This window comes from Sarcophilus harrisii, chromosome 1, assembly GCF_902635505.1.
Source record: "Sarcophilus harrisii chromosome 1, mSarHar1.11, whole genome shotgun sequence".
Taxonomy (NCBI): Eukaryota; Metazoa; Chordata; class Mammalia; order Dasyuromorphia; family Dasyuridae; genus Sarcophilus; species Sarcophilus harrisii.
The window spans coordinates 316,514,798-316,535,945 of NC_045426.1; the positions used below are offsets into that span (position 1 = coordinate 316,514,798).

Here is a 21,148-nt window from a genome sequence, read left to right on the forward strand (position 1 = left end):
CACTTCCATCAGAATTGATTCTCATATAGTATTGTTGAAGTGTATAATGATCTCCTGGTTCTACTCATTTCTCTTAGTATCAGTGTATGTAAGTCTCTCCAAGTTTCTCTGTATTCATCCTGCTGGTCATTTCTTACAGAACAATAATATTCCATAACATTCATATACCACAATTTACCCAACCATTCTCCAATTGAAGGGCATCCATTCATTTTTCAGTTTCTAGCCACACAAAAAGGGCTGCCACAACCATTCTTGCACATACAGGTCCCTTTCCCTTAATATCTCTTTGGGATATAAGCCCAGTAGTAACACTGTTGGATCAAAGGGCATGCAGAGTTTGACAACTTTTTGAGCAAAGTTCCAAATTGTTCTCCAGAATGGTTGGATGCATTCACAATTCCACCAACAATGCATCAATGTCCCAGTTTCCCCACATCCCCTCCAACATTCCTCACTATCTTTTCCTGTCATCTTAGCCAATCTGACAGGTGTGTAGTGGTATCTCAGAATTGTCTTAATTTGCATTTTTCTGATCAATAATGACTTGGAGCATCTTTTCCTATGACTAGAAATAGTTTCAATTTCTTCATCTGAAAATTGTCTGTTCATATCCTTTGACCTTTATCAATTGGAGAATGACTTGATTTCTTATAAATTAGAGTCAATTCTCTATATATTTTGGAAATGAGGCTTTTATCAAAACCTTTGACTGTAAAAATATTTTCCCAGTTTATTCCTTCCCTTCTAATCTTGTCTGCATTAGTTTTGTTTGTACAAAAACTTTTCAGTTTGGTATAATCGAAATTTTCTATTTTGCGATCAGTAATGATCTCTAGTTCTTCTTTGGTCACAAATTCCTTCCTCTTCCATGGGTTTGAGAGGTAAACTATGCTATGTTCTTCTAATTTATTTATAATCTCATTACTTATGCCTACCTCATGAACCCATTTTGATTTTATCTTGGTGTACGGGTGTGAGGTGTGGGTCCATGCCTAATTTCTGCCATACTAATTTCCAATTTTCCCAGCAGTTTTTTGTCAGATAATGAATTCTTATCCCAAAAGTTGGGGTCTTTGGGTTTGTCAAACACTAGATTGCTATAGTGACACTCATTTAATTTTCAATAATAGTCTTTTATTTTCAAATACACGCAAAGATAGTTTTCAACATTCACCTGTGCACAATCTTGTGTTCTATATTTTTCTCCCTTCTTCCTCCTACCCCACTTCTCTAAACAGCAAGTAATCCAAAACAAGTTACACATGTGCATTTATTCTATACACATTTCCACATTCATCACGCTATACACACACACACACACAAAAAAAAAAAAAAGATCAAAAAGGAAAAAATGAGAAAAAAAAAAGCAAATAAACAACAAAAAAAGGTGAAAATTCTATGTTGTGATTCACATTCAGTCCCCGTGGTCCTCTTTTTGGATGCTGAGGCTCTCTCCATCGCAAGTCAAAGAACTTGCACAATTTGGTAGCCCTTTGGGCTAGTAGTGGTAAGAGAATACTCATTTTCTAAAAAAAAAAAAAAAAAAAAACAGCAAGCAAAAAGTGGGCAGTTGTAGCTACGCCCAGAGGAGGACCGAAGTTGGTTGCCTAGGTAACTAGGCAGTCGGGCGCATTCACCAAGCCTCTCCCCGACCACTTCTGGTACTAGAGGGGCGGGACTAAAGTCGCAGCTGGGGAATTTCTGTTCGTCACTTCCTTCGCAAGGAGCCTCCTCGCATTTGGATTGGGTACTCGCTTCCAATCAGCCGGATGTCCCGCCTCCTGAGTGTATCCGGCTTCCGGCTGAAGCGATGGCGGCTCTGACAGAAGTGCAGCGGTTACAGGCCCGGGTGGAGGAGTTGGAACGCTGGGTGTACGGGGCGGGCGGGGCGCGCAGTTCGCGGAAGGTGAGCAGGCCGCGAGTCGACGCTCCGGCCACAAATCCAGAATCCTCCTTTGCGTGGGTCTTTCTCGAGCTCCTCCTCCTCCCAGGGCTGTGACTAATCCCGTCCCTTGTCCACTCCATGACTGTCCCTCCCCCAGTGACTCCCTGGTGATCACCCAGTGTGTCCTCCCCCAAGCATTGTCTTCCCTGAGGTGACGCCGCCCCACAAGTACTGCCTGCTGACCTCCCCTCCCCCAGTGACTGTTGTGACCCCACCCCCACCACCGGGTGAGCGCTAGCTGACGGCCCCTTCCCCTTCCCCCTGTGGCTAGCTCGGAGGGCCCCCGGGCCTTCTTGACCCTCACTCCGTGGCTTCCTGTGACTTCCCGCTGACCCCTTTGTGACCCCTAGTGACCCCCCCGTGAAACTTCCATATTACACTGATCCCCTCGTTCTGTGATTTCTCTTCGCTGCTTCCCTCATGTCACTTTCCCCAAAGGGACAGCCCTGGTCAGCCCTCCCCCTTCTCTGCCGTGGGGATTCTTAGATAGGATATTTCTAATTCTTAGCGAGAACCCCAGTAATGCCCCCCGCCGTGACGCTTCCCCGACTCCCTGTTGTGTGATTGTCGGTGAATTTCCCCCGATGATGTCTCTGCGCCGATACCCCCAGAGTGACTTCCCTGCCCGTGACCCTTGGCTGCCCCTCCCCCTCCCCCAAATATAGGCCTCTTCAGTGAGAGTCGTTTTCCGACCTAGCTTATTTACTTCCCCACTGTGGAAGCTTCGCACAGTTCACCACCTCACCCCGTTAAATAACACCCGGTGATGGTCCCTCGTCGTGGGGTCCTCTGACCCTTCCTCCCACTGACACTCTTGCAGTCACTCACTGATCCCTCATTTTGACTCTCACGGACTAGGAGGACTCACTAAGGGGGAAACAGGGGAAGGGTGGTGACTGAGAGTCAAGGCTTCTCTTTAAACAGGGGATGAAACCCTAGAATAAATGACGAACCTTGATTCTGTTTCTCCCCAATAAATCAGTGAGTTGGAATTTAGTTACTTTGGGCTAAATTAGGAACAAAAGTACCCTCTGACAAGGTGGCAATGGATGAAATAACCCTCTGTAATTATTTTGGGGCCCAATTGACCATTTTCAGCCCAGTCTCCCGATGGTGCCTTCCTCCTCTCTTCTTCTGAGAAAGACCATGATTTAAAAACAAAATCGCAACGGAGATCTTCAGCCAGTGGACTTCTCCTCAGATTTATCAGTTCTATTATTTATCATACAATTCCGATGAGAAATTGGGAATAAGGAGACTCTTCTAGATTAAAATGCTAAGTTTTTGGTTTAAACACATTTCACGTTCCAGATGCTGTGCTTGGCACTGGTAGCACAAAGATGTATGACACTATCTCAGTTTCTGAAGCTACTGAAGCTAATAGGCTGAATGGCAGACAAGTTAGATTTTAGGTTCATCTATGGTCTTCCATACGGATTTCACACGTGTAGATTCATATTTTTTTATTCTGTTGTTATTCCAGATCTTTTTGTAAATCTCTGAAAGATCTACCCAATGTGCTGGATTTCCTCCTTTGGTTCTTTTAATTTCTTTAGGATTTTATCACAATGTTTGAGTTATCTGGTATTTCTTATTTCAGTGTATGAATATGTCACTTCCTTTTCCTATAATATATGGGGACTTACATAAAACATATGATGTTACGTTGTACTTGTATAAACTCACACAGATAGTAAGCAGCAGAAATTAGATTCATATGCAACATGCTCTGATTCATCTAGTGCTCTTTCCTTTGCATCATAACTGGGAACATTATTGGTATCAAAGAGATGAGCTTCTTTGGTGACCCAGGAAAAATTCAGAATCACAATAGCAAAACTGTGACAAGGTGCTATATAATTGTCACATGAATTGTTTTGATAATGAATGTTCTCTCCAGGGAAGGAGAGTATCAACTTGGCTGGGATGTTTTGAGCTGGGTCTTAAAAAAAGGAGTAAAATGTAAATCTTTAGATAGGAATAAGATGGGGGTGGGGAGAAATCAGCATTTTAGTCAGATATTACTGTATCATCTCTAGTTGTAGAGGGTGTGAGGCTCACCTTCCTTTCCCAAGATGAATCCTCTTGATTTGGGTGTCATCTCTTAAGCAAGTGCCATTGTTTTCCCTGCATTTGATGGTGGAAACTGCAAGAGACAGACTAGAATGTGGGGCTGCACTAGTTTTTATATGATTCTGCATACTTCTCATGGAATCAGATTTCATCAATAGGCTTTTCTGTCTTTTCTGAACTAGTGGGTAGGGAATAGAATTGTCCGACTGGTTTATGTTCTTTCTACTTCAGCTTCTGTCTCTTCACCCACTTCTCATTCATTAGACTAAGATCTTTTAATTAAATTTCTAGGCAGAAGAATATGAACTCACATACAATTTTTACAAACTCACTATGGTTTTAATTTGATTTCAGTAAAAGTTTCCAAAGCAGTCAATTCCCATTCTCACATTATATTTCTCCACTACCTACAATTTTTTTTTTCTCAGACAATTTGTTTATACCAAGCACCAACTCTAGGCCCAGCACCAGGCTCAGTTACTTTGTGAGGGAGAAAAAGTTGCTCACATTCTGCTTTGAGAAACTAGCCCAATATTAGAGAAGCAATTAGAAAATAGTTAAAAGACAACATAAAATACAGGAAACAATATTTAAAATTAGTATACAGCAATGGGGTGATCTTTTGATATAGTGGGTAGCCTATGCTAATGGTTGAAGAATGAGTAGACCAAGTGATGTGTGAAGGATTTGAGGGTGTCATAGGGGAGGGACAGATTGGTAGACAAGTTTAGGGATTTGATAAAAATATCTTTTATATTTGTCAAGTCCTGGCTCTGCTGATCAACTGCTTCTGTTAACCTATTTTTATTCTCTCCCTCTCTCTCTCTTTCTCTGTCTCTCTCTTACTCTTCTTCCCTTCCCTAGGTAGCTGATGGCTTGGTTAAAGTGCAGGTGGCTTTGGGGAACATTTCCAGCAAAAGAGAGAGGGTTAAAGTCCTGTTTAAAAAGAGTAAGTTCTTCTATAACTGGTGTTTCTGAACTGCTAGAGTTTCTGGAGGTGTAAAAGAGAGTGCTTCCTTAACAAGACCAAGGGTGGGTAGGCCCATCATTTTGGGGTAAGCTTTGACTTGTTCAGATGCTGTGTAGATATGATGATGTTTAGCTATGTGCATGCAATGGTTTGTTATTCCAACTGTAATTCATTAGTTGGTTAGTATATTGGTAAGAGGTCACCCACCTGAATTATCAGTGATCAGAACTGTAGTCAGACCCTCTCACCTTGGTGTGGTGATGAAGAGAGAGGGAGGGAGGGAGGGAGAAAGCTGGAAATGGAAAGGGAAATAGTCCAATACTGGAAAGAGGACTTTGGGTTATTCTTCAGGTAGAGTTGAAATAAAAGAAAGAAAAAAAAACTGGTTCTAAGGCATCCTATAAACTGTTCGATTCAAGCCAATCAGTGGGTAGACTAATTAATTAAAATATGATTTATATTGATCCATTTTGATGGACTTTAATTTTCTCTTAAAATAAATATTGATATATATATTTTTTTCTAGGAGTATAGTTATCCCCAGTATCTTTTCTCCCTCCCAGACAGCCATTCCATATAACAAATAGTATTTTTAAGACAAAAAAGAAAAAGGAAGAAGAGGAAAAAATATCATAACTGATTATTGAAAAAGTCTAAAAACATGAACAATATTAGAGGCAGCTAGGTAGCTCAGTGCCAGCCTTGGTTTTCTTATCTATAAAGTGGGGATAATAATAGCATCTGTCTCCCAAGATTATTATGAGGATCACTTGAGGAAGAAAGGAAAGGAGAGAGGCAGGAAAAGGACTGTGGGCCTATGGAGGGAAGAGGCCAACAAACAGTTCAAGGACACATTGAGGCCAGGGAGGTCTGGCCATAACATGACAGGGAAGGGGAAAAAGGGGTAAACATGGGTTCAGACAGGAAAAGATGAATAATATGAGGCCAACAACAACCAAAAAAGGCATGGACAGACAGAAGACAGACATATGGGGGTCTAGCAGGTAGGCAGAGTGGGGCAAAGGTCTCCTTTATCCCTGAGGTCTCTAGCCAAGCCTCCAGTCTGAAAGCAGTGTTTCTTCTGCTTTCACTTGGAGGTTTTGGGTTTTTTTGGTGAGGTAGTGAAGGAGGTGGGAGATGGAAAAGTGGTGAACCAAGGGGCAGGATCCAAAAGACACTGTACAGCAAAGTTAACATATATATATTAGAGTTTATAATATATATTAATATATAATATTTATTATAATATAAATTAATATTTAGATTTCTTTTAGAATTCTTTACATAAAGTTGAATTTGTAACCCCACTCAGATCACAACTTTATTGATTTTTCTTTTTGAATTGGTAAAAGAGGCCATTCTCTGCCTCATTTCTTACTTAGCTTTAATCACTGATTGGGCATTGTTTCAGTCAAATTGAAACCTCTTAAAAGACTTTAACTTAAAAAGGCCAAGGTCTCCCATTTCATCCAGGGCCATCACCAGTTGTTCTGATCTATATATCTTGCCACTGGATGCAGATGGCTGTGGAAGAGAGAGTAAGGCTGGTGACACATTCCTCTCTCACTTAAATCACATTCACTTACATATCTTGGCATTACTTTCCTGTAGTCCTAGTCCTCTTCTAGAAGGAAGGGCAAAGAGGAACTACAATATAAGTTTGCATATGTAAATCTCATACGGTTTGTAAATGCTTATTACCTTTCCCTCTCTCAATATTATAACATGTGGACCTTCTATTTCCATGAAGCAAAGGGCTGGGAGGTATCCTCTCATATCTCCTTTATTTAGTTATGATTTATCTTTATAATTTTGTTACATTCAGTTTTGATTTTTGTGTGTGTGTTTTTTTCCATTTACATTGTCATAGTTATTATGTATATTTTCTTGGCTCCACTTCACTCTGGATCAAATTCATGTAAATCTTCATCAAATATATAATTTTTTTTTTACAGAACAATAGTATTCTATTATATTCATGTTTAGTCATTTCCTAAAAGATGTATATTTGCTTTTTTTTCTCCTCCCAAAAGTGCTGCTGTAAATATTTTGTTGTATATGGGGATTTTCTTCCAATTGATGGCTTCCTTGGAATATAGACTCCAATAATGGAGTCTCTGATTCAAAGGATATGTACCTTTTAGTCACTTTATTTGCATAATTTCAAATTGTTTTCTGAAATAATTACACCATTTTATAATTCCACTAGCAAATATTTGTGTTCCCATCATTCTGTAGCCCCTCCAAAATAGACTGTTGTCTTTTTTGGGGGTCATCTTTGCCAACTTGCAGAGTGTGAAATGAAACCTCAGTAGATGCTTTGATTCCCACTTATCTTATTTGTAATTTGGAGCATTCTTTGATGTGATTTTGAATTCTTTGAAATTTTTCCTTTTGAAAAGTAGTTGTTCATATCCTTTGACTACTCTTCTATTGGGGAATAGTATATTAGTTATATACATGTAAATATATGTACATATATGTTAATATTTATATGTCTTAGATATTAAACCTGTCTCAGAGAAATTTTATATGAAAATTTTTTTTCCCATTTGACCATTTCCTTTTTTATCTTGGGTGCATTAATTTTGTCTAGACAGAAGCTTTTCAATTTTATGTAGTCAAAGTTATCTTTTATCTTTTGTAATTATCTCTATCTCTTGTTTGGTAAATAATACTTCTAATTTTTAAAATAATATCTTTAATATTATAGCCATGTATCCATTTAGAATGCATTGTTGAATATGGTATGAGGTATCTAAGCCAAATTTCTGCCACAATTTTTTCCAGTTTTCCCAAGTAATTTTTATTTAAAAAGGAGTTTTTTCCTCAGTAGTTTATAATTTCCACTTTATCAAACACTTGGTTATTGAATTCCCTTGTTTCTAATTCCCCTTTGTCTAGGCCATTGATCTTTTGTTGTTTTTTTAAACCAATATCAGATAGATTTGATGATTGTAGTTATCTTAGTAAGTTCCTTTTGAAAAACTCTAATTTTGTCTAGGTTCAGCTAGGGAAAAGTGAGTTTTTCTACAGTTCAGAATTTAAAGAAGGCAACTTTGTGCCTATGAATTTGTCATGTGATAAAAGGCAATGAGCACCCAGATCAATTCCAGACATGAGGTAGAATTTACACAATTGGGATAAAATAAAATGGGACTCTAGGTGAGGTAGGACTAAGACTAGCTGTGGACACTATGGCATCTTCCTGCCTTGACATCTCATCATAAAGAGTCAGTAATCTGCTTGTGGGATGAAGGAATTCAAGTCCCTGCTCCATGATGAGAATCAAGCAGTTTCCTGAGGGACAGAAAGTGGCTAGACATAGCTCTGAGTCTCTAAACTCTGGATGTCTCTTACAAGGGGGAACTGCATTACTTTATAATGAATTTTTTTGTTTTGTTTTCTGCACCCCATTTCATTATGGTATAGGTTAGAACTGAAGCAGACCAATTATAGATGTACATTATAAATTTGTGGAGAAACATGATGTTTAGATTATGATTTTTAGCATTGGGAATTGTTTCTGGAAAGGCAGAACTGACCTCTATTCTGAACGTTTCAACATATATATTTCAATAACATCCATTTCCAGGTTTCCCATCATTCTCATTGGCCTGTGAAAATTGCATTCTCTCCACTAGCAGTTACTGTAAGGAACCTGGTTCTCCCTATTCAGAGTACAGAAAACTTCATCAGTATGAGTCAAACACATCCTTCCTTAAAAATATAGACTTTACCAAAAATCCAATGCTGTTGGAAAGATCATTTCAGTTCAACAAATATTGATTGAGTTCTTCAAAATATAATTCCTAAAATGTGATCTCTTTGAAAGTAGAAAAACATATAAGTATATAGTGTTTACTTATACTGATTATCAGTATCTCAGATTTTATACATTAAATTTTGGAAGAAAGTGCAAACTTTCTTCAAACTGATGTGTTAATAAATTTCCATGTGCAACCCATTGTACTAGGTTGATTCATTGATAGATATTAAAAATGCAAAGATGAAAGAAAATATAAATCTTTCCTATAAAGGGGTTTGTTATGTAGTATGGAAAAACAAGATATATACATATATTTCAATACAAAACAAGAATGCGATCAATGTAGTGGAAGAGTACAGACAAAATAATTATGAAAATGATAATATTCCAAGTGTTCCTGTCCTTCATGTGATGGCTACTCGATTGTGTCCTCGAGTCCTATGACTCCTCTTTACTTGAATTTTTTTTGGTTGCTTGAAATAATTTTCCTTTAACCTTGGAATTCTGGATTTTGGCTATAATATATTTGGGATTCTTTCTTTTGGATTTTCAGGAAATGACCAGTGGATTCTTTCTATTTTGACTTTGCCTTTTGGTTCTAAGGCAATTTTTCCTTTTATAATTTCTTGAAATATGATATCCAGGAACTTTTTTTTTTTAAAAATCATGACTTTCAGGTAATATAGTGATCCTTAAATAAGCCCTTCTTGCCTTTTTTTTTCCTCATTGATTTTGCATTTTCTTCTGTATTTTACAACCTTATTATTTCTTAATGTTTTATAGAGTTATTAATATTTAGTTGTTCATTTGGTAAACTTGTTCCAAGCTGTTGGAACATATCTTTTCATATCTTTCTTCACTTGATATCATTTTGCTTGCCTTCTCAGTGGGCAGGGAAGAGGTGGGAGAGAGAATTTAGAACTTAAAATTTAAAAAGAAAAGAATGCTATAAACAAATAATAAAATTTACTTAAACAAAGAAATTAGGGATTGGATTGGGCTTTGGAAGGAAGATGATTTCAGTTTTAGATTTGTTGAGTTTCAACTTTATTTGGTAGGTAGTTGGAAATAGAGATCTGGAGCACGGGAGGATTTCAGGCTGGAAATACAGGTTAGGGAGTCATTTGCATAAGGGTGATAATTGATGTAATTCAAATGGATATGATTATCAAGGAAGGTAATACAGACAGGGTCAAGGATAGCATATTTGGGAATACCGGCATTTATGAAATAGGAGAAAGATGAATCTACAAAGGAGACAGAAAAGAAACAGCAATCAGAGAGATAAAAGAATAGGAGTCCAGTTATGAAAGCTGAGGAGAGAGAATGTAAGAAATAAAGAGAGTGACCAACAATGTCAAGTGCTACAGAGAGATCAAAGAAGATAAAGATGGGGGTGGGTGGGTGGAAAGCCATTGAATTTGATGAGAAAAAACTGACAATGCTCAACTATTTTCGTTGGTGTCTAATGTTAGAATTATTTCATCTAATTTCTTTAGGGTTCTAGCAGATGATTGAACTACTGAACTGTTTTCTTCAGGATGGTCCTTTGACTAGGGGCCATTTCTTTTTCCTTCCATGGGAAGTCTCCATTTTCCTTTTTTTTTTTCTTAACTTTTAAAATTCTGAACTAACAAGTAAGAAAAAAGATTCTTTTTAAAAATAAGCATTTCCATATGCAAAGTGAAATACATAGAGAAGATTATATATGAAGCCACAAGATTCTACTTGATAGGACTTTAAACAAAAATGTTTATAATAAATTTAGCCCATTAGTTTTGTATGTTTTGGTTATCCTTTGAATTTTGTTTTGTATTCCTTTGTGCATTGTTAGAAATGTTTCAATGGCCCTCCTCTTCCCCTTCCCCCCTTATTTTGGCATCAGTACTGTTATATCCCACTTTCCCTACCTCCCCAATTAAGAACAGGAAAAAAAGATGGTCCTTGTATCAAATAAAGAATAATAATTTTTAAAAAATCCATATAGTGGCCAAATCCAAAAACATATTGTTTCCTTCAATGCAGCATATTTTATCATGGATCTTCTGAAGATGTGGTTGGTCAGCTCTTTGGGCAGATTTCTAAAATATTTTTTCTCCTTTTTAAAAAAAATAAACTTTACTGATATCTTTTGTTTATACATTGTCTAAATTCCCCCACTTCTATTCCACATAATTGTTCCAAAAAAACCCAACAGTTTGCACCAGGCCAATAAGGATTAAGGAATCCAATTAAGAAATACAGTAAACAATTACTTTCATCCCAGAACTGCACAAAATGTCAGCCTGCAACCAATAGACAGTAGGAAAAGGGAGAAATGTTTATAGAGTACTTACCATGTGCCAGGCATTATGCTAAGTAGTTTATTTGTCAGATATTACTTATTTTGTTCTTACAACAACCTTATGAAATGGGTACTATTATTATCCTTGTTTTGCAGTTGAGAAAACTGACAAACAGGGTGAGTGACTTGAGGTTGGATTTGAACTCGGGACCTTCTGAATTTCTACCCAGTTCTTGGTCCACTGTGCCACCAGCTGCCTCAAAGAGGAATAAGAAAAAGGAAGTCCTTCTTGCAAGTTTCTATGTCCAGAGATAGCATCTGTAGAAAACTCCTTTGAGAATGTCTCAGGGTAGTTAGCCCCAAAATAGACCAATGTAGATCAAAAACCAGCTACTCATTGTGTCACAGTTTTCAGACCAGGTTGAGGAATCTGAAGACTCTTGTATCTTGTCCTGAGATGCCAGAGAGTTTCCTGAAGAACTAGTCCTCTAAATCTCGAATGTCAGAGGAGACCCAACTCCTGCTGGAGTGGAGTGGAGGTCAGCACTAAAACTCAGCGAGAGATCAAACAGAGCCAACCATCTCATCCAAAAGTACAGCAAGGGGAGGAGCCTGGCCCTGGCACAATCCCAAATCAGAAATTAAAGTTGGAAAAATGAATAAAAGAGATAGCACCGACTAGTATCACAATTTATTGAAAATCTAGTGATTATCCAAAAGGAGAGAATAACTCCATAACAACTATTATAGTTGTTCATAACAATTACAAGAAGAAACTCAAAGAAAAAAAAAAGGATTTTGCAAAGTCAAGTGAGCAGAATCAAGAGAGTTTTGTATACAGTAATGCAATGTTATAAGAAGGATCCACTCTGAAAGACTTAACTACTCTCATCAAGATAGTGATTCAACACAATTCTAGAGGACACATTATAAAAACTGTTATCCACCTCCAAAAAGAGAACTGATGAACTCTAAGTGCAGATTGAAACAAATTTATTTTACTTGGTTTATTGTTCTTGTGTTTTATTTTCTTTTGCAAGTTGGCTAATATGGAAATATGTTTTGCATGGCTTCATGTGTAATTATCACACTGCTTACCTTCTCAAAGTTTGGGGGAAGGGTGGGAGTAAGGGAGGAAGAGCATTTCAAACAAAAATATTTAAATGGTAATTTTTTTTACATTTTAAAATTTTTAATGATACAATTTTTTAATATTTAATGAAATAAAAATGTTTTTTTCAAATATACTAGAAAGCCTAGGAATAAATGAACTTTAAAAAAGACAAAAATGAGTTTGTCACACGGACTATATTAATACTTAGACGATATAAAAAACCTTGGAAGAAGAGTTTGGATGATTAAGTAGCTTAGAAGTGAAAGTGTTAAATGTTACCTAAGAAATGGATTTCTTGAAAACCAGAATAAACTAAACAGGAATCAGCTATTCCATGAAACAGAATCATTAGAACAAAATCAAAAGATTGAAAAAATAGAAGACAGTGTGAGATAGTTACTATCAATGTATGTATATCTGGTTCACAATATGTCATAGCCAGAATCCAGAGCTCCCATGTTCTCCCACTCCCAAAATGATGCCAGCATTCAGGAAGAAAGAATTCAAATACCTAGGAACCACAGTCAGAATCGGCAGAAGATTTTAGATTACAGTATTTGAAAGGCAGTCTTAAAACAAAAATTAATTTACCATGTAAAGCTAAGGAAAAATTTACAAGGGTAACACATACACATATATGTATTTGATGGAATAAATGACATATATTTGATGTAAAGAGTTGAATTAAGTAGTAATTTTTGAAATACAAACACAAGAATCCAGAGAATCTTGGAAAGGTAAATATATTTCATCAAGTTCAAGCAACTATATAATGATGACAGGCTAACATTCTAATAAGAGGAAATGAAAAAAGGATTCCCTCAGAACCTTAATGTCTTCATAGACATATTTAAGGAGTTAATTGAGAAATTGTGGGTTGTTTCTTTTCTGAGGATTAAAAGAGAAGGAAAAAGAAATATACTAGTATTAAAAAAAAAAAAAGATGGTAAAACTTGCTTTTTCTCATAATTGAGATACTAAAATGTAGAGAAAAGAGTCATGGAAGAGGGCATCTGATGAACCTTACTCTTGATTCCAACTGGACAGAATTTGGTATACAAATACATCAAACTCAACAAGATATAATAGGGATAGATGGGGATTAGGAAGGATGATACCAGAGAGAACAACCTTAATTCTGAAAGGGAAAGGGGGATAGAAAAGAAAAACAAAGAAATAGACTCTAAAGGAGTCCTCTTAAGACAGTTGGACAATAGCTAATTAGAGTGGCATTGAGTTATTAATTATTTAAGAAGTAAGCAGAACCAGGAAAACAATTTACATAAGCATAGCAACACTAAAGAAAAAAACTTAGAAAAAATTGAGAATTGTTATTTATGAATTATAGACCATGTCTTCAGATAATCTATAATGAAGCATGTTAACCACCTGACTGACCTAGAGTTGGCGAACATCCTGTGCAGAAACTAGCATTTTTTGATATGACTATTGTATAGATTCCTTTTGTTTGATTATTCTTGTTTTATGTTTTTTTTTCCTTTAGTTTTAAATTGGATTCAGAAATAAAGTTAGTAATAGTGATGCTTTGAAAAGAAGATGATTGGTTTTTTATGCAAAGAAGGAAACAAATTCAGAAAAAAGTGTAAATAAGCAAGTTCATTTTTAAAGTATAGAATTTATTACATATTTTTTTCTTTAAAAACAAGTGTGAAATGGAGACTAACAGTTTCATACGATATCTTTTTTGTGTTCTGTGTATATGGAAATGCTTTTTGCTGTTTTGAGTCCAGCATAATTTTTTTGAATCAAATAAATTTGTGACTAGGTTTTAGTTAAGCTTGAGTTAAAAGGCTGTGGTCTTTTAAATTTTCCATATATGGTTTTTGGATGGATTTTGTTTTCAAATATATTTTATTAATAATTAAAAAAAAAAAACATTAAACACTTCAGCTTTATTTTAGCTGAAACTAAGATGAAAAGGGACTTTTTTTCCCCATCCATTTTGGTCAGTATAACCAGGGGAAGCAGTGTTTCAATGGTTTTAATATGGTAGTAGTGATAGTATATATAACATTTATTAAGCCTCTGGATTTGGGACTGAGGACAAGATATTGGAAGCTAGAAAAAATAGAGACCTCATTTATCTTACAAAAAGATTATGACACCACAAGTTAAATTGTTGCTCCCTCTTCTTAAATGACTTCTCAATATTTCTTGAGTTGTTGACTTTTTTTCTCTGTTCCCTTTTTTTCTTTTGATTACTTAGTTGAAGACCTGATAAAATACCTGGATCCTGAGTACATTGATCGGATTACTGTTCCTAATGCTGCCAAATTGCAATTCATCTTAGCAGGTAAACATGTAATGAGCTTTCCCTATTAAGCATCACAAGTGAATTCTATATCCATCTAATTGCTGGACCTGAAGAAACTGACTCAATTCATGGTTTAATTTCTTCTCAGCTAGCATTGAAAGGCCCAGTCCAATCTAGACCATCAACCATTACCAAAATGATTTGGAATTCCCCTTGGAGTCCTCAGATTGAGAAGGGGCTACAAATTCTCAGGGGTAAAGAAGATAGGCCTAATCCATGAATTCTTGTCCTCATGGCAGCCATTGTAACTAGCAGGGTCAAATTCAGAGCCAATCAGAAGACAGATCTGTTGAAGTTCTTATATGGGCTAATGAATGTCTTGAGATCAATCTTCTCTTTTGGGTGTGCTCATTCAGTAGCCCTTTAGGATTTTCACCCCAAAGTTATCTTTTGTCTGCTGGGCCTCACTCAGGTGAGGAAAGAGGGCCTAAGGGGAAGGCTTGGCATGAAATTGAATTTGGAGGTGGAGTGATTTGAGAGAATTATTGGAAATTGTAAAGGGTCTCATTTTTAAGTTTTTTTATCTTACAGTAAAAGTAGAGGACCATGAACTTGATGATTGAAGTGAACCAATAAGGATTTATTTGAACATGTACTTTGTGTCTAGCTTTGTGTTTATTATATGAAGTAACAGAGATGTGGTCCTTAACGTTCAAGAAGTTTAGTGCAGAACATAAGACATACATAAAATGAGTATGGCACTGTTCCTAATCCCCAAAGGATACTGAATATGAGGGGTCAGGAAAAGGGGAGAAGTCAGTGTGGCTGGTAGTCTAAACAATTTCAAAATTCTGTTGATGCTTCCACTATAATATGTTTAATATGCTTTCCTTCCTTCCCATTTCCAGCGCTAAAATCTTAGTCCAAACTTAATCATCTCATGCTTTTTAATTACTGCTTCTTCAGTCCCCTTCTATTCTCTCTCATATCTATTCCATATAGTCTCCAGAATGAGCTTCCTAAAAATACTTCCGCCATACCACTGCATTGCTCAAAAACCTTTGTCTACTGATAAAGTAGAGGGCCACTGGGCCCTCTTATCATAGAATCTCACCCTGCTAATCTGGAATTTCTTTGTCTTTTTTACCTATTAAAATCCTATATATGCTCTTTAGGGCACAACTCAAGGCTTTCTATCCTCTTGAAACCTTTCCTGATTACTCTATCTTCTTCCTCAGAAGCTGTATAACACTTACATATCTATACCACACATTACTTCCTTGTACATCAGATTTGCATGTGTCTTTGTCTCCCAGACTAGACTTGGTCTAGTAGATAGAGTGCTGGGCCTGGGGTCAGGAAAACCTGGGTTCAGAATCATCTTCAGAAACTTACTAGCTAGCTGTACAATACGGGGCAAGTCATTTAACCACTGCTTCCTCAGTTTCCTCATTGGTAAAATGGAGAAATAACATCTCACCTCCCAGAGTTATTGTGAGAGTCAAATGAGATAATAATTATAAAGCACTTTACAAGCCTTAAAGGACTATATAAATGTTAGTATTATTATATATCTTTATATTACTCCAGTGCCTTGCATTACTATATGAGATAAATATTTGTTGCTTGAGTGAATACATGAAGGAAGAAATGGAACTTGCAGAGTGGGTAAGATTTGGATTGGTAGGGGGAGATAAGAGGGCATTTTCACTTAGGAGATTGGGGGTAAACAATGTGAATCACTGCTTTAGGTGGCAAGTTACGCATGATGAAAATGTGTATAACCTTAGGAGCCAGGTAGACTCTGGAGCAGGAGTTGTTAATCTTTTGTGTGTGTGTGTCAAAGATCATTTTGGTAGCCTAGGGAAGCCTGTACACCCTCTCTCTAAATAATATTTTTAAATAATTGAAGGAAATATTCTTTTTAGTGAAAAGTTAGTGAAAATAAAGATCTATGTCTCCCCATCCAAGTCCATGGACCCCCAAAATCCCAGAATTCCGATGTTGGAGCAATAGAGATCCCACAAAACCAAGGTAGGAGGAAGTTACCAGAGTTAGCTCGGGTGGACCTTGTTATCTTTAAATGTCTTATTTTCTCACTCTACACACATATGTTTGAAGATGGATTATAGGGGCAAGAGGTATCTATCATCTGAGGTCCTGATATCTACTTCATTGTTTGCTTCCTTTCCTCTCAGAGGAGCAGTTTATTCTCTCCCAAGTGGCACTCCTGGAGCAGGTGGAGGCCCTGGCTCCCCTTCTGGACAGCTCTCACATCAAAGGTAACTCCAGACTCCATCCCCTGAGAGAATCCATTGCAGCTCTTGCTTTCCTCTTTGGGAAGCTACAGAAATGGCTATACTGGCTAGATTATGGCATTCTGCCTTGTAATTCTCTGCGACTTTTGTCCAGGTTGGGAGTGGTAAGAGTGATATAAACATGGGAAGGGCCTTGAATCTGCACTCAGTCAGCATAGATGACTCAACTTTTAGCACCTCCAGCACCTACATTTGAGTTCCTACTATATAGAAACTGCCACTGCCTAGATCAATATCTAGATACACATGGAATATTCCCTCCTGGTTTGGGACTGTGATTGAAAATCTATATGTGCTTATGACCCCTTTTTGGGGTCCATCTCCAGAGGTTCTAGGATAAGGGCTTCCTATAAAACCGCAATTCTCTGCTCTGTCCCTTTTTCTCATTGAGCCACTTAGATTAATCCATAGCTCTTTATTTGGATGTCATTTTCCCCATATACAGAAAGAAAATCAGAATACCTGAAAGCTAGCATTGTCCAATTTCATGTTGTCCATTACCTTATTTTAAAATTTTATTTAATAGCCTTTTATTTACAGGTTATATGTATGGGTAACTTTACAGCATTGACAATTGCCAAACCTCTTGTTCCAATTTTTCCCCTCCTTCTCCCACCCCCTCCCCCAGATGGCAGAATGACCAGTAGATGTTAAATATATTAAAATATAAATTAGATACACAATAAGTATACATGACCAAAACGTTATTTTACTGCATTACCCTATTTTTAATGAGGAAAGTAGATATAATCTCTTTTATTGTAGGCCTTATTGTCATTGGTTGTGGAAAATTTTTTTCACATATAATTTGAGTTCCCCTATGTGGTGGGGGGAAAAAAGGCAGAATCTACCTGTAAGAGGAAGGGGTGGTTTATATGTGTGTAATGTTATCTTTTAAATTATCTTTAGCATTAGATGTTGGCTGACTCTGCAATGGTATTGCTACATGTCACTAAAAGACACTGAAAGCTTGTGTTTATATCTCAGAGGAGCTGAATCTTCCTGCTTTCCATTATAATCCTTATTGCTTGGCTTTGGTGGGGCCAGTGCCCCAGGGATGGGGCAGCAATCAGAAGGTTCATTCCTGCCTCTGTTAGGCCTTAGACCCTCCTGTAACAGAGGGAGAATTCCTTCTGAATACTGACAGAGAGCAGCCTCTGCCTCTGCAGAGTTGGGTGGAGGGAGCAGGGCGAATGACAGACCTAGCCTTTAATTGAATCCAGATATCCATCTTGTCCTTCTTTAGGAGTTTTCTCTATACCTCCTCAGTGCTGGCTACTGGAAGTCCTTGTTTCTCTGCCATAAGCTGCTGCTGATGCTCAGAATGATGAATTTCTGGGAGGCTTGCTTAGGGACTTAGCGCATATTAGTGGCCTGGTCCTGGGCTCAGACAGTGAGCTATTTGTCCATAGGCAAACTGGACTCTGCCTGGGAAGGAAAGAGAGGGATAGTTCATAGTAACATGCCAACATCTCTATAAAACCCTTTGTCCTTGCTCTGTACCCAGGTCGTAGAGGTAACTAGTCTCTGGAAAGAATAGAAAAGCTGGCTTGGGACACTGTTGAAGCTTTGCTTGGCTCCTTTGCTCATTCCTTCTATTCTCCAGTACTCCATGATTCCATGATTGGAATCAGACCTAATCTCCTTTTTCCATGCTGTCCCTCCAGGGGTAAAAGAGAGGCAGAAAGTGGCTGGGCAGCTTTCTTGCCCTGGGAACCTTCAGCATCAGCCCCCCTGCCCCATACTCCCACAGAGCCCTTCCTCCATCCATAGTTGCCAGGCAATCAATAGAAACTATCGTTTGTTTAGTTTAGCGACTCAATACTTTAATCCCAGCCGAAGACCTAATAGACTATTGAGTATTCCCTAGAGGATTAAAAAAAAAAAAAAAAAAAAAAAGCAACACATCAAATAACAGGCTTGTGCTTGTGTGAATTTCAGCTGTTCCCAAGCATGCTGCCCGGCTGCAGGCCCTGTCACAGATCCACATCCAGCAGCAGGTAGGGGTGTGGTGTCCAGATTTGGGGAGTGGGAGGCAGGGAGGGAGGAGAGAGTAGTGGTGGAAGGAAAAGGCAATCCCCTTCTCCTCTGCATTTATGTAAACCAAAGAAAGGTCAGGAATATGCAACTGTCCCTCAGTTCATCTTGTCCTGGCTTTTCTCTCTCCCCTTTCCCCAGAGATCCAAGGAGAAATAAACTTACAGAATTTTTCAGTTGAGGAAACATGCGTAGAGTGGTATGTGGCTTGCCTAAAGTCACAATAAGTTAGTAACAGAAATAAAACTAGAACTCCAGTCTTTTGACTCAATCAACCCTTCTTCACGGTGACTGTTGGGGAGGGGGTAAAATAATCCCAAGTGAGAAAACTATTGCTCCTGCTCTGATCTCCTTGCCCTGAACTCTGCCCACTAGTGATCCAGTCCTGTCTGTCCTAATTTCTCCTAGTTCCAGCATTCCTTTGGGGAAGTGAGAAGTGGGACATAAGTGGGTCCTAGGTATGTCCAACCTGTCTTCCCCAGTCTAGTTACTGCCAAACTAACCGAGGGCTCCAAGACATGCACCCAACCTCTCTCTCTCATCTGCCTGCCAGGAACCTGATAGCTTCAGTAATAAATCAGTAGTCTCTTGACTTAAGCATTTCCACAGCCTTTTCAGCCCCCTTTTAAATTGTCACCTCTATCTGCCCTACTGAGAGAATTTCTGGAGTTGAGCAGCAGTACAGCACAATAGCAAGAACTGGAGATACCAAAGTTGCTGTTATAACTTTGAGTAATGCTAGCTTGGGAAACTCCACCCGTCACCAGATAGCTTCTGCTTCATTCTCTTATTTCAGGATCAGTGTGAGGAAGTCACTGAAACGACCAAGGCCCTCCTAGAAGAGTACAACAAGATGGTATCCTTTCACCTCAGTGGGGTTCCCCTGCTTCTCAGTATGGCCAAGTCTACTCCTTTGTCTTCTTGCTTCTCCTTCACTGGGCCCTCTCCCTCCTTTTCTCACCCTTCCACCCCCAAATCCTCTGTCTCTCTGGAAGAGGTTGAGAAGCTTTTCTTGAGTGTTACATATGTTTATAGAATGGGATGGCCAGAGATATTGAGAACATTTGAAATTACTGATGAATGAAATTTCAATAGTCAGAACTGAAAAGGATTTTCCAGTTCTAGAGAATGATGTAAATAAGAGTGGCAAATGAGAAAACTGAGGACATGTTTAGAGAGTAGTAAATAGTCCTACACATTTGGAATGGAAGGCCCTCATAGAGATAGGAGTAATGAGGTTGGAAAGTTTGATTTGGGTTAGAGCATAAAGAATTTAACTGATAAGCTGAATAGATTGGACTCAGTCCAAGGTACAGTGAAGAATCCCTGGAGTGGAGAATGACCTGATAAAGGTAGAATGTTCAGAAGGCTAACGCAAATAACTCTTGGCTCCTTCCTATGCTTGTACCTTCCTCTTGTCTGCCCATCTGTTCGGTTAAAATTCCCCTGCAAATGTGAAATGCCCATTGACCATATGCCATGGGCACCATGGTTATTCTCATCCTTAACTCCACTTTCAAGACCATTCTCCTCTCCAAGCAATTTGTCCAATGGGATGAACTATTGTCTCAGCTGGAGGCAGCGAAACAAGTAAAACCAGCAACAGAGTGAGGGAAGGCATTTGTTGGTTGACTTCCTTGCTAGAACATGTTCCCCACTCAGGGTCCTGTTTCCCTGTATTTAATGTTTCGGTCATTCATCCAGGTGGGTGTGACCCACCTATCCTGCCCCCTCCCCCTCCCAGCTTTGTATCTTCTCCTTCCACTTGGGATGTGGATTGGCCATGTTTTTATTAGAGTTTGGGAGAAGGGACTTAAGGGGTTACTATTTTTTAGTCAGCTCCAGTTTGAAAGTAGGAGAAGAATGTCTGGCAGTCCTTGTCTTTCACTCACCATAACTGGAAGTTCTGGGAGGGGGTAGGGAATCAGAAGTCAAGGTGACTTGCAGAGATACAGGCCTTGTCTCTGGGTTCCTTTTTTCTTCTGTATGTTATTTTCCCCTTTACTCACCTCACCCCGTAACCTACATCACACAATAAAAATCCAAACTGTTGTCCTTATTACTATAATAATAAAGAATTAACACAGAAAACAAGTTGTAAATGATTGTGATATCCTAATGGGGAGTGGGGGAGATGGGATTGGATGAGGGATGGATTGAGTTTCTGCTCCTTCCTATGATTCAGAGTTTTCTCTTGAAGTGCTTCGACAGTCAATAAATATTTGTTAGACACCTATTATGTTCTGGCTCCAATAAACAACCAGTATTATGTTGCATAAGGATACAGAAAGATACAAACCAAAGGGCTTCAGGAAATCCAAGGGAGTTTATTACTGACCAGGGAGATGAAGAAAGCCTCC

The 21,148-nt window shown here is 38.2% G+C and overlaps 1 protein-coding gene across 1 annotated transcript; it reads left to right on the plus strand.

The window, feature by feature from the left end:
• Positions 1 to 1,642: 1,642 nt before the first annotated feature.
• On the plus strand, positions 1,643 to 20,882 carry DCTN3 (dynactin subunit 3). The gene is made up of 7 exons (XM_003761770.3): positions 1,643 to 1,909; positions 4,886 to 4,970; positions 14,386 to 14,472; positions 16,632 to 16,715; positions 18,693 to 18,751; positions 19,585 to 19,644; positions 20,310 to 20,882. The coding sequence occupies exons 1-7, from the start codon at positions 1,814 to 1,816 to the stop codon at positions 20,397 to 20,399; spliced, it is 561 nt and encodes a 186-aa protein (XP_003761818.1). The 5' UTR covers positions 1,643 to 1,813; the 3' UTR covers positions 20,400 to 20,882.
• The last annotated feature ends 266 nt before the right edge of the window (positions 20,883 to 21,148 follow it).